Source organism: Salmo trutta, unplaced genomic scaffold (genome assembly GCF_901001165.1).
Source record: "Salmo trutta unplaced genomic scaffold, fSalTru1.1, whole genome shotgun sequence".
NCBI classification, from domain to species: domain Eukaryota; kingdom Metazoa; phylum Chordata; class Actinopteri; order Salmoniformes; family Salmonidae; genus Salmo; species Salmo trutta.
Window position 1 is genome coordinate 314,402 of NW_021822701.1, and position 14,151 is coordinate 328,552.

General features: G+C 43.2%; 1 protein-coding gene across 1 annotated transcript in view; it reads right to left on the reverse strand.

Annotated features, from left to right (window-relative positions):
• atrx (ATRX chromatin remodeler) overlaps nt 1-8,014 on the reverse strand; it is an 87,739-nt gene extending 79,725 nt beyond the window's left edge. Inside the window, exons 1-5 of the mRNA XM_029744856.1 lie at nt 7,833-8,014; nt 4,123-4,217; nt 3,744-3,891; nt 3,400-3,492; nt 2,854-2,963 (exon numbers count right to left, since the gene is read on the reverse strand). Coding sequence (XP_029600716.1) covers nt 2,854-2,963; nt 3,400-3,492; nt 3,744-3,891; nt 4,123-4,212 — 441 coding nt within the window. The 5' untranslated portion in view covers nt 4,213-4,217; nt 7,833-8,014. The remainder of the gene's footprint in view (nt 1-2,853; nt 2,964-3,399; nt 3,493-3,743; nt 3,892-4,122; nt 4,218-7,832) is intronic.
• Between the last annotated feature and the right edge of the window lie 6,137 nt (nt 8,015-14,151).

Consider the following 14,151-nt stretch of genomic DNA (forward strand, 5'->3'; position numbering starts at 1 on the left):
ACATAAGGCAGTGCTTCTCAATTATTTTCTGTTACGCCCCCCCTAGGAAGAAGTAAACATTTCGCGCCCCCCCCAACTCTCCGCCGCGACTGTAAATAGTATAATTTGTCTATAAAATTGTTATAAGTACACCTCTGCATAACATTGTATCCTTATTAACATTAAAGAAAAAGAAAAAAGAAAGAAATATAGATCAACTTACAACAAAGAATAACTTTATTAACATTGTTTTTTTTTGTTTGTAACAGAAAAGACTTCAAGTGCATCAATTTGCCTGAAATGTTTAAAAAAATTAAACCCTTATTTAAACTGTAAACATTTTTTGACCATTTGATACTGAAAAAGTAAATTAAATATAATCAATAAATAATAATACATTCAAATTGATCAGCAACATTAACTCAGGAGCACAATATATGAAACATTTTGACCTATAAAACAAAAATGAATAAAACAATTTGTGCAGATTTTTATCATCAAAATGAGGAAGTCAGGATTAATGGCTACCATGAGCACGTTTTGCAGAGCACAGCTTTTCGAAGCAGGGTTTGAAGCATGATACTGCAACTCTCAGCTCCTGCTCAATGTTTAGCTGGGACCTGTACTTGGTCTTCAGTGCAGCAACAGCAGAGAAGCCAGTCTCACAAAGATAAGATGTTGCAAAAGGAAGAAGAATGCCCATGGCCCTCTGCCCTAAGAGTGGATACTGCCTCTCTACACTCAGCCAGAATTCACTCAGTGTCTGTGATGTGAACCTCAGTCTCAATGTGGAGTCAGACGTCATATCAATGAACTGGTCCTCCTCTGCAGAGCTGAAACCAGTTGGAGCTGGTGCATTGAAAGGATCTCTCACCCAGTCATATTGGGAACTGTTTTCAGGGAAGTACTTTTTAAAGAATCCCATCAGCGATGAAATATGCTCCTTAATATATGGAATCACTGAGGTGGCATCATAGTCAGTAGTGTCAACAAATTCATGCAGGTTCTCGAATGAATCAGTATTTCCTTCATCAAGTCGGCTGCCCCACATTGCAAGCTTTCGAGTGAAAGAGCTGATCTTGTCTGTGACCTGAGGTAGGTGTTTCTTTCCCTTGAAGCTGTAGATTTAGTTCATTTAGCTTTCCAAATATGTCACTCAGGTAGGCCAGTTTTGCCAGGAAGTTCTCATCACAAAATTTTTCTGTGATGTCATACTTGTGCTCTTGCTCCAAAAACATTCTTATCTGCTCTCTGAGCTCAAAAACTCGGGACAAGTCTTTTCCTCGTGACAGCCACCTTGCTTCACTGTGAAACAGCACAGCTTGATGTTCAGCTCCCATCTCCTCACAGATAGCAGAGAAGACTCTTGTTTTTAGTGGTCTGGTCTTTATAAAATTGACTACACCTACAATGTCAGTCATAACCTCACTTAATTCAGAGGAAAGGTGCCTTGATGCCAGTGCTTCTCTGTGTATAACACAGTGTGTCCACTCAGCATTAGGTGAGGCCTTCTTGATGAGTGCCCGAAGTCCTTTTCTCATCCCTGCCATGGTCTGTGCACCATCACTGCAAACACCAATGCAGTTCTCCCACTTTAGCCCATTCTCAGTCAGGAAGCAGTCCAGCATTTTGAATAGCTCTTCAGCTGTGGCTCTGTCTCTGACATATTTACAAAAAAGTAGATCCTCACACAGGGATTTTGTCATGTCAAAACGTACATAAGCGATAAACAAACAGTCTTTGTTGCTGTCAGTTGCTTCATCGAACTGTAAGGCAAAACGTTTGTCTTTGGGTTTATCTACCAGCTGTTCTTTAATATCATTAGCAATGTCATTTATACGTCTGGCGACAGTGTCATTGGACAGAGGAATAGTTTTTATTTTTGCAGCACTTGCGTCATCCAGCATGACAGAGACCACGTCTAATGCTGCAGGCAGTATCAGCTCCTCTGCTATGGAGTGGGGTTTTTTGCACTGAGCAATTTGGTACGCCACCTTATATGATGCTAACAGTGCTCGCTGGTTTACTGAAGTAGCATTCACAAAGCGGGACGATTGTTGACAATATTCGGCACGTTTTCGCTGAAAAAACTCAAGCGGCTTATCAGCGTGATTGGGGTGTAATGTCTTTAAGTGACGCCTTAATTTATTTGGCTTCATGCTGTCCGCTGCCAACATTTTTAGACACAGTAAACATACCGGTCTTTCCTCGTCTCCCACAGTAGTCACAGTGAAGCCAAGCGCTACATACGCTTCGTCATATTTCCTCGTCTTAGCTTTCGGGAGACTTACATTTGTCTCATTATCTCCGTCTCTCTCCGCCTTCCTTTTCATCCCTGTTAAATATTTTTCCATGGTGTCTCTTAAGGGTTTGTTATCTGCACTTCATATCTCCTGCTCTGTGCTGTGTGCTCTTGTTCGGTTAAAAAAATAAATACTACGCGGCAAAAAAAAGCGTGTTCCCGGGGTCACGCGCCCCCCCTGGCTTCGCTCCGAGCACCCCCAGGGGGGCGCGCCCCACTATTTGAGAAGGACTGACATAAGGACACAAACGCTTGGAAAAATGAAAAAATTCAATGAAAATAAAACGGTGATTCTGCGATATTGGCATTTGGAATATCTCGCAAAAACATAAATTAATCATATATATATGGCCCAACCCTAAAGGGGCATGGGGGTGCTCAGACAGAGAGAAAGACAGAAAATCATCCCACAATCACAGACTAAAAGAGAGGAAAGGATATGTGAGAGAGACGGATAGAGAGAATTTGATAGAGACAGACAAATAGATAGATGGAAAGATGTCTAGCATGATAGGAGAGAGACTTATAAACAGATGAAAGATAGACAGAGAAGGTGTTGCAGGTGTATCTACCTTGCAGAGGAGCACATGGAGCATGGGGTGCTCAAACACTGAGTGGCGCTGGAAGTGGTTGACCTGCTGTCCACAGGCGGTGCAGTCTATTCTCTCCTGCAAAGTGGTATCTGGATAAACACAGAGGAAGACCAAGAGACAAACATGTTTCGTTTACATCCAATATCAATCCCAAACTGATTGATTTCATTAAACTAGCAACAGTTCTGGATATTAGGCTGTAGGAAAACCCATTCCTGGTCAAAACCTTTTAAACACCCGATAGGAGCATTCAAACAGCTGGCAGGTGTTTATCTGACTATCCACTGGTTAGTAGTAGTGTGATATACACAGCGAGGAGACCAACCTGTGTTTTTGACTGAGGGGACCTGTGTGGTGTGTGTGGGCCATATCTGAGTACCTGTAATTGCGTTCCAAATAGTAGGTATTTTGGGTATGCTAAACAAGTTTTATAGTATGTGAAATTTATAAATTGAGTATGCTTTAAAAATTCCATTCAAGTAGATAAGCCAGATTTTAGACATGGCCTGTGTGTGAGAGACGAACCTGTCTTTTTCCTTGAGAGGTCCACTCGGAGCTTCATGGCTCCTCTGCTCTCCTTGTTGTCAGTCCCAGTGGGAGGCCGTACCACAAACATTCCTGAAGTAGAGGACAGGCACTTAATGTGCATCCCAAATGGTACCCTATTCCCTATATAGTGCACTACTTTTGACCAGGGCCCATAACTCTCAACAAGTACTCTTTCACCCCTACATAAACCTTGAACATCAACTCAGAATAGACCAGCAAAAATATTATCCACAAGGTGTGGAAATGCCCCTTCTGGCTCCACAATGATATGAAGAGGCATTAAAACATGTGCTGGCCCCAGGTCTAGTGGTAGACCTTACCATCTGAGGGGTTGTCAGAGGCGCCATCTTCCTGTCCACTCTCGTCCGAGGTGTCAGACTCATTCCCTCCGGTGTGCTTGGCTGCAACAGCAGGCTTCCTCTTGGTGTGAGAAGAGGAGGGTGTCTCAGTCTCTGCTGAGCTCCCAGGCTGAGGAGTAAACAACTGTCACCATGAGTCTAATGAAAAACCTCAGAATAGACCCTGAGTGATCGTATTGTCCTGTTATCTGCCACAGAAGCTACAGTCCGGCTGTAGACCAAATGGCACTCTATCTAGTGCACTACTTTTAACCAGCTCTGGGAAGACATTAATGTTAGTGCTCAGGTGGATACATTTGAAAATGTGAGCAGGTAAATAGACAATCTGATGTTGACCTACCTCCTCCTCCATCATCTGGTCTGTAATCGGAAGTTGACCTACTTCCTCCTCCATCACTTTGTCTGTAGATTCAGCTGAGGCCTTACTCATTTTACCTGCCAACAACAAGAATTCACACTATTAGGTCTGAAATGATACAGTTAAAAAGGATGGGGGGGGGTGAAGAGCGGACTAAATTACCGTCAGGTTACAGGCTCTTTCCGTCAGGCTACAGGCTCTTACCGTCAGGCTACAGGCTCTTACCGTCAGGCTACAGGCTCTTTCCGTCAGGCTACAGGCTCTTACCGTCAGGCTACAGGCTCTTACCGTCAGGCTACAGGCTCTTACCGTCAGGCTACAGGCTCTTTCATTTTTGTAAGTAAAAGTTAACTTAGAAGCAAAACAGCCTGATCTTAATCAAGATCTAGGGTTTTGTCCCAAATGGCACCCTATTCCCTATAGGCCCTGGTCAAATGTAGTGCACTATTCAGGGAATAGGGTGCGGATTCAGATGGAACACTAGATATAACATTGGCTGTTAGAAACTAAGTTCACTAACAGCAAGGCTAGAATTTTAATTCAACTTCTGTAACTGTATTCAGTACTGTACTCAACAAGTAGACCTGTAACGTCACTCACCAATGGCGCAGCCCCAGCAGCACCAATGGCGCAGCCCCAGCAGCACCAATGGCGCAGCCCCAGCAGCACCAATGGCGCAGCCCCAGCAGCACCAATGGCGCAGCCCCAGCAGCACTGCCCAGCAGCAACAATGGCGCAGCCCCAGCAGCACCAATGGGAGTTTGAGTGGAACTTTGGCTCTATTAAATTTGGACACGGGATCTAAATAAGCCAGATTAGCTAGGCCTACTGTTTCAGCAAAAATCAGGCTTCAGATATTTTTTTTATAATGTGAACATACGAAATTAGCAACCAAGGGCAGTAACTAGGTAGTTCAAATCAAAATGTTATTTGTCACATGCTTTCGTGAACAACAGGTGTAGACTGACAGTGAAATGCTTCATAAACAACAGGTGTAGACTAACGGTGAAATGCTGACTGACGGCCCTTCCCAACAATGAAGAGAAAGAAAATTGAGAAATAATAGAAAAGGAAAAAAACTTAATAATAAATACACAATGAGTAACCTGACTATATACACAGACTACCAGTACTGAGTCAATGAGTAACCTGACTATATACACAGAGTACCAGTACTGAGTCAATGTGCAGGAGTACGAGGTAATAACATGGCTATATTCAAGGCGGCAGGTACCCTAGTGGTTAGAGCATTGGGCCAATAACCAAAAGCTTACAAGGTAAAAATCTGTTGTTTTGCCCCTGAACAAGGCAGTTGTTCCCACTGAACCCACTGTTCCCCGGTAGGCCGTCATTGTAAATAAGAATTTGTTCTTAACTGACATGCCTCGTTAAATATACACGGGGTACCAGTACAGAGTCGACGTGCAGGGCTACGAGGTAATAACATGGCTATATACACAGGGTACCAGTTCCGAGTCCATGTGCAGGGGTATCAGGTAATTGAGAGATATCTATCTATCTATAGTACCTTTAACTAGGCAAATCAGTTAAGAACAAATTCTTATTTACAATGACGGCCTACCCAGGACGACGCTGAGCCAATTGTGCGCCGCACTATGGGACTCCTGATCACAGCCAGTTGTGATACAGCCCAGGATCGAACATGGGTCTGTTGTGACGCCTCTAGCGCTGCGATGCAGTGCCATATATGCTGACCATGCGACGCGAGCAGTGCAAAATATATTTACACATACATATTATTCAATCATTGCACCCACACTACTTGTGCGCGTCATTGAGTGTCTGCGTAGTTGGGCGCTAAAATAGAACTTGGTTCCATTTGTGATGCATGACGTGCTGCAAATCCCACCTCTCCCATCTCCTCATTGGTTTTTAAGAGCATTGAAAGATGAACTGACGTCAACACTCCAGTCCAGCTGGTAGTGGTAATGCACCTTAAAGTTGGTTGCCAACCACCACAAAACGTCCAAAGAAGAAGCCTGATTGAGGAGAGATAGAAATTAACTTGGTTTACCCTTTTATCTGTGGATTCATTGTCGGAGTAGAGGACCATGTGCATTTCAGGTAAAATAACAACCCAATGTTTATATCCCAGGACAAATTAGATAGCAACAGCAAGCTACATTTCCATAAATGTTTAATGCTTTTCGACCTGTCCCCAAATGAGAATTTCCTAATCACCTCTGGTGTGGGTGGACAACCTCAACATGCGGACGATGTCTCATGCGGACGCGCATGTTAGACCGCTGCACCACTCAGGATCCCAAAACATAAGAATAAAGTGACTGATGAACAGTAGCCTATGAGATAAAAAACTTTTTTTTTTTAACTATTCATGTTATAACTAAAGCCAACTAATGTTAGGTAACTATTTGAGCTAAAAATGCAGTTACACCAGCTCGTTGTAAAGAAAAAAGCCCCGTGTGTGAGCTACCTAAAGGTTTAACTCCAGACATTATCAAGCACCATCATAGACGCGATGTGATTCTGTTGAGCATCTCCAGAATGCATCGGTTTCCTGTCTGGCGCAAATTATTAACGAACTAACATGGACCGTGTCTGCTACAATTAATGCTTTCTGACACAAATCAGGCATGCTGGAAGAAAAAAAACGTACTAGAAAAATCGGGCCTCATCCCATCAAAAGGCGAACTAACTCGCTAACGGGTTGTCTGTGCACTAAGTCAGCCTGACAGTTATCAAAATCACCTTTTATTTGTCACATGCGCCGAATTACCCTTATCGCGAAATAGTTACTTACAAAACCCTTAACCAACAATGCCGTTTTAAGAAAATAACAGTTAAGAAAAAATGTACTAAATAAACCACCCCCAAAAAAGTTAAACAATGAAACAACAAGAACGACGCTATATACAGCAGTATCGAGTCAATGTGCGGGGGTACATGTTAGTCGAGGTCAACAAACATTTTTTATTTTATTTTTTATTTCACCTTTATTTAACCAGGTAGGCCAGTTGAGAACAAGTTCTCATTTACAACTGCGACCTGGCCAAGATAAAGCAAAGCAGTGCGACACAAACAACAACACAGAGTTACACATGGGAGTAAACAAACACAGTCAATAACACAATAGGAGAAAAAAAAATTCTATATACAATGTGATCAAACTGTATATACAAAAAATCCTACATCGCTGCAGTATGTCAAGATTTCAGACACCAGTATCCCGGGCAACCCTGCAATACCGTTTCATGCATGGTCCTGTGCATTCAGAGGCATGCAACGAAATGTATGCATCACTTTATCCCCCCTCGCCAGATATAAAATGTCAGATCTCACATTAGTTAGCATGCTATAGGTAGCTGCAGTTAGTTAATACATTCCCGGGCAAAACACAGGTGGAATTCGACCGCACACGCTGAAATGTTTTGTGCTACAACGTTGACCATTTTTTTTTAAAAGACTCACTTAGTAATAGTGGTTAAGCTAGCTAGCTAGTTTATAAATCCTCCATTATAACAGCAGTAACCTTTTTTTCACACTGTAGCAAGCTACGTTGGTACCATGGGAACCTGTGCCGGCTCCGCTGCGTAACACCGGTACATAGCTAGCTAACTAGCTAGCTAATTAGCCTAGCCCAGAGCATGAATGCAAAGATGCTAACGTTAGGCACTGCTTTGAGGGGAAAAGCTAATACCTACTGTACATACCTACTGTACTTTTTTTGTCATTTCTTGAATGACTGAGACACGTGTAGTTCTTGGCACGTCGTCCCGGAGATGTAATACTGATAATTCTCAGTAATTTGTATTTTAGAAAAATGTTCGAATATTGAAGCAACCTTTTTCAGTGGAGACAAAGCAAAGGCGCCATTTTACCGGATGACTCGAGACGCGCTAAAATGGCGCATCTAGACCAAATCCGATCTGTTATCCTATTGGTTGTTGAGTCATAACATTATGGCTTTCTGATTGGCCAAATCGTTTCGAGCATTCCCATTGGTTTAGAATTTAATGTGAACCGTAATGTTTCAATCTACTGGCGATTTTTTTTTTGTGTGTGTCGCACCTCTTTGCTCTGGTTTTTATTTTTGATTCATTCACACATTCTACAATGGAAATGCCACATGGAAATGCCACTATTTTCTCTGATAATCTGAGCCTCCCATAGAGGCAGGCTGCATTCTGGTCTGTCTTTGCTTTCTAAACTCTAAACTTTAGTCTATTGCGCTGCCAACATATTCCCCACTCAGAGCCTGTCCTGTCTCCTCAGGTAGGCCTACATATTCCCCACTCAGAGCCTGGCCTTTCCCCTCGGGTAGGCCTATGTATTCTCCACTCAGAGCCTGGCCTGTCCCTTCAGGTAGACCTACGTATTCCCCACTCAGAGCCTGGCCTGTCCCCTCAGGTAGGCCTACAAAAAGTATGTTATAAAACCAGGACACACTATTATGAGGGACGCTTGGAAAGCCTAAAAACCTACTCTGGACTAGCAACTGACCACACTGAGCTCAATGTCCATTCAAAATAAAATTGCATTGAGTTTGCAGAGAGTCTGAACTATTTTTATTGCAGATTTGAGATTCTGGCCTCCAGAGTAGTGCAGTGGTCTAAGGCACTGCATCGCAGAGATAGAGGCGTCACTACAGACCCGGGTTCAATCACAGGCTGTGTCGCAGCCGGCGCAACTGGGAGATCCATGAAGCAGCGCCAAATGGCCCAGCGTCATCCGGGTTATGGGAGGGTTTGGCCGGTTGGGATGTCCTTGTCCCATCGCTCTCTTGCGACTCATTGAGGCGGACCGGGCGCATGCACGCTACCTTCGTTTGCCAGCTGTACAGTGTTTGATGCGGCTGGCTTCTGGGTTAAGCGAGCAGTGTGTCAAGAAGCAGTGCGGCTTGGCAGGGTCGTGTTTTCGGAGGACGCATAGCTCTCGACCTTCGCCTCTCCCGAGTTTGTACGGAAGTTGCAGCGATGGGACTGTAACTACCAATTGGATATCCTGAAATTGGGGAGAAAAAGGGGTAAAACGTACCAACATTTTTTATAAAAACAATAAACAAGATAGAGGGAAATAACAAATATATAAAAATGAGAGTCTGGACTTTAGTAAGGAGTTGTGTGAACTGTTATCTTTATCACAAGGTGAAGCTGATTTGGTTATAGAGGAAGCAGATGTTGACATGGTATTAAAACGAATATCAGTCAACAAAGTCATTGGCCCAGATAACATCAACAACAATGATCTGAAAAATCCTGTCGGTGTGTTCTGTGAGCTGTCGCTCACTGAGGGAGCACGCTGTACCAGCTCAGTGGAAATCATCCATCGTATGCCCGGTGCCCAATCAGAGCCGTCCTGTTGTCCTCAGTGATTACAGCCCTGTTGCATTAACACCTGTCATAATGAATCGTTTGAGTGCCTGATTCTCTCCCACATGTAAGGATTAGTATTCTCTTCTCTCTTACTCTCACTGTGAGCCATCATTACAGAGGAGTGTGCTGTGGTGAACATTTATCTTTAATAAACCAGTCTGAAGATATCTTGGACTTGTTCTTGCCGGGACAGACCTGTGGTGGCTGAACCCTAACCACTGGCTCCCCGATCAGCCTTTAGTTTTTTCCACAATAATAATTAGATGGATGCTTATATTAGTTCTATTTCACACATGTACCCGTGTGTATTATAAGCATGTGTGAATTGGAAATGTGTTTTTTCCGCCCCAACTCTCCCATAAGACACCCTTGGAGGCCCCTAAGACCCTCAGGGCTTTCCAGAGGGTGGTCCGGTCAACCCAATGCATCATTGGGGGAAAGAAGATTATCAAGGACCTCAGCCACTCGAGCCACGGCCTGTACACGCTGCTACCATCTGAAGGAGGAAACAGTACAGGTGCATCAAAGCTGGGACGGAGAGACTGAGAAACAGCTTCTTGCTGTTAAATAGTTGTCACTAGCTGGCCTCGGACCAGTACCCTGCCCTGAACATAGTCACTGATAGTCATAGTCAAATCCACCGGGCATGTGCTGATCAACTGGCAGATGTCTTCACTGACATTTTCAACATGTCCCTGATTGAGTCTGTAATACCAACATGTTTCAAGCAGACCACCATAGTCCCTGTGCCCAAGAACACTAAGGCAACCTGCCTAAATGACTACAGACCCGTAGCACTCACGTCTGAGGTCATGAAGTGCTTTGAAAGGCTGGTAATGGCTCACATTAACACCATTATCCCAGAAACACTAGACCCACTCCAATTTGCATACCGCCAAAACAGATCCACAGATGACGCAATTTCAATCGCACTCCACACTGCCCTTTCCCACCTGGACAAAAGGAACACCTACGTGAGAATGCTATTCATTGACTACAGCTCAGCATTCAACACCATAGTACCCTCAAAGCTCATCACTAAGCTAAGGATCCTGGGACTAAACACCTCCCTCTGCAACTGGATTCTGGACTTCCTGACGGACCGCCCCCAGGTGGTGAGGGTAGGTAACAACACATCCGCCACACTGATCCTCGACACAGGGGACCCTCAGGGGTGTGTGCTCAGTCCCCTCCTGTACTCCCTGTTCACTCATGACTGCATGGCCAGGCACAATTCTAACACCATCTTCAAGTTTGCCGATGACACAACAGTGAAAGACCTGATCACCAACAACGATGAGACAGCCTATAGGGAGGAGGTCAGAAACCTGGTCTTGTGGTGCCAGGACAACAACCTCTCCCTCAACGTGATCAAGACAAAGGAGATGGTTGTGGACTACAGGAAAAGGAGGACAGAGCATGCCCCCATTCTCATGGACAGGGCTGTAGTGGAGCAGGTTGAGAGCTTCAACTTCCTTGGTGTCCACATCACCAACAAACTAACATGGTCCAAGCACACCAAGACCGTCGTAAAGAGGGCACGACAAAACCTATTTCCCCTTAGGAGACTGAAAAGATTTGGCGTGGATCCCCAGATCCTCAAAAGGTTCTATAGCTGCACCATCGAGAGCATCCTGACTGGTTGCATCACTGGCTGGTATGGCAACTGCTCGGCCTCCGACTGCAAGGCACTACAGAGGGTAGTGCGTACGGCCCAGTACATCACTGGGGCCAAGCTTCCTGCCATCCAGGGCCTCTATACCAGGCGGTGTCAGAGGAAGGCCCTAAAAATTGTCAAAGACTCCAGTCACCGAAGTCATAGACTGTTCTCTCTGCTACCGCACGGCAAGGAGTACCGGAGCACCAAGTCTAGGTCCAAAAGGCTCCTTAACAGCTTCTACCTCCAAGCTATAAGACTGCTGAACAATTAATCAAATGAACACCGGGACTATTAACATTGACCCCCCCCCTTTGTTTTTACACTTCTGCTGCTCGCTGTTTATCATCTATCATCTATGCATAGTCACTTTAGCCCTACCTACATGTACAAATTACCTTGACTAACCTGCACATTGACTAGGTACCGACTCCCTGTATATAACCTCGTTATTGTAATGTAATTGTACTCTGTTATGTAATTCTTTTCATTTTTAGAAAAAGTCTGTAATGTAATAAAATGTGGGAAACGTCAAGGGGTCTGAATACTTTTCCATATGCACTATATATATATATATATATATATATATATATATATATATATATATATATATATATATATATATATATATATATATATATATATATATATATATATACACATATATATATACACATATATATATATACACATATACACACACACAGTTGAAGTCGGATGTTTACATACACTTAGGTTGGAGTCAATAAAACTTGTTTTTCAACCACTCCACAAATTTCTTGTTAAATAACAAACTATAGTTTTGGCAAGTCGGTTAGGACATCTACTTTGTGCATGACACGTCATTTTTGTTGTTATTTACAGACAGATTATTTCACTTATAATTCACTGTATCACAATTTCGGTGGGTCAGAAGTTTAAATACACTAAGTTGACTGTGCCTTTAAACAGCTTGGAAAGTTCCAGAAAATGATGTCATGGCTTTAGAAGCTTCTGATAGGCTAATTGACATCATTTGAGTCAATTGGAGGTGTACCTGTGGATGTATTTCAAGGCCTACCTTCAAACTCAGTGCCTCTTTGCTTGACATCATGGGAAAATCAAAAGAAATCAGCCAAGGCCAAGGCCTCCTTGGGAGCAATTTCCAAACGCCTGAAGGTACCACGTTCATCTGTACAAACAATAGTACACAAGTATAAACACTATGGGCCCACGCAGCCGTCATACCGCTCAGGAAGGAGACGCGTTCTGTCTCCTGGAGATGAACATACTTTGGTGGAAAAAGTGCAAATCAATCCCAGAACAGCAGCAAAGGACCTTGTGAAGATGCTGGAGGAAACAGGTACAAAAGTATCTATATCCACAGTAAAAACGAGTCCTATATCGACATAACCTGAAAGGATGCTCAACAAGGAAGAAGCCACTGCTTCAAAACCGCCATAAAAAAGCCAGACTACGGTTCGCAACGCACATGGGGACAAAGATCGTACTTTTTAGAGACATGTCCTCTAGTCTGATGAAACAAAAATAGAACTGTTTGGCCATAATGACCATCGTTATGTTTGGAGGAAAAAGGGGGAGGCTTGCAAGCCGAAGAACACCATGTCAACCGTGAAGCACGGGGGTGGCAGCATCATGTTGTGGGTGTGCTTTGCAGCAGGAGGGACTGGTGTACTTCACAAAATAGATGGCATCATGAGGAACGAAAATTATGTGTATATATTGAAGCAACATCTCAAGACATCAGTCAGGAAGTTAAAGCTTGGTCACAAATGGACAATGACCCCAAGCATACTTCCAAAGTTGTGGCAAAATGGCTTAAGGACAACAAAGTCAAGGTATTGGAGTGGCCATCACAAAGCCCTGACCTCAATCCTATAGAACATTTTTGGGCAGAACTGAAAAAGTGTGTGCGAGCAAGGAGGCCTACAACCTGACTCAGTTACATCAGCTCTGTCAGGAGGAATGGGCCAAAATTCACCCACATTATTGTGGGAAGCTTGTGGAAGGCTACCCAAAACGTTAGACCAAAGTTAAACAATTTAAAGGCAATGCTACCAAATACTAATTGAGTGTATGTAAACTTCTGACCCACTGGGAATGTGATGACAGAAATAAAAGCTGAAATAAATAATTCTCTCTACTATTATTCTGACATTTCACATTCTTAAAATAAAGTGGTGATCCTAACTGACCTAAGACAGGGAATTTTTACTAGGATTAAATCAAATCAAAATCAAATGATATTTATTTATATAGCCCTTCTTAGATCAGCTGATATCTCAAAATGCTGTACAGAAACCCAGCCTAAAACCCCAAACAGCAAGCAATGAAGGTGTAGAAGCACGGTGGCTAGGAAAACTCCCTAGAAAGGCCAAAACCTAGGAAGAAACCTAGAGAGGATCCAGGCTATGAGGGGTGGCCAGTACTCTTCTGGGTGTGCCGGAGATTATAACAGTTCATGGCCAAGATGTTCAAATGTTCATAAATGACCAGCAGGGTTAAATAACAATAATCACAGTAGTTGTCGAGGGTGCAACAGGTCAGCACCTCTACCGCTCCTGCTGTCTCTAGAGAGTTGAAAACAGCAGGTCTGGGACAGGTAGCACGTCCGGTGAACAGGTCAGGGTTCACCGGACGTGTCAGGAATTGTCAGGAATTGTAAAAAAAAAAAAAAAAAAAATTTTTTATTGTATTTGGCCAAGGTATATGTAAACTTCCGACTTCAACTGTGTATATGTATATATATATATATATATATATATATATATATATATATATATATATCTATATTCATATTCCAGACTCTGACAATTTTCTTTCTTTTTACTTTTTTGACTATGTGTGTATTGTTTTGTATTGCAAGGTATTATTACTGCGCTGTTGGGGTTAGAAACACAAGCATTTAATCTGCAAATCTGTGTATGTGACCAATAAACTTGGATTTGATTTTGAGATGACAGCCAGGGCCTGCCATTATCAACGGCAATCTTGGAGCAG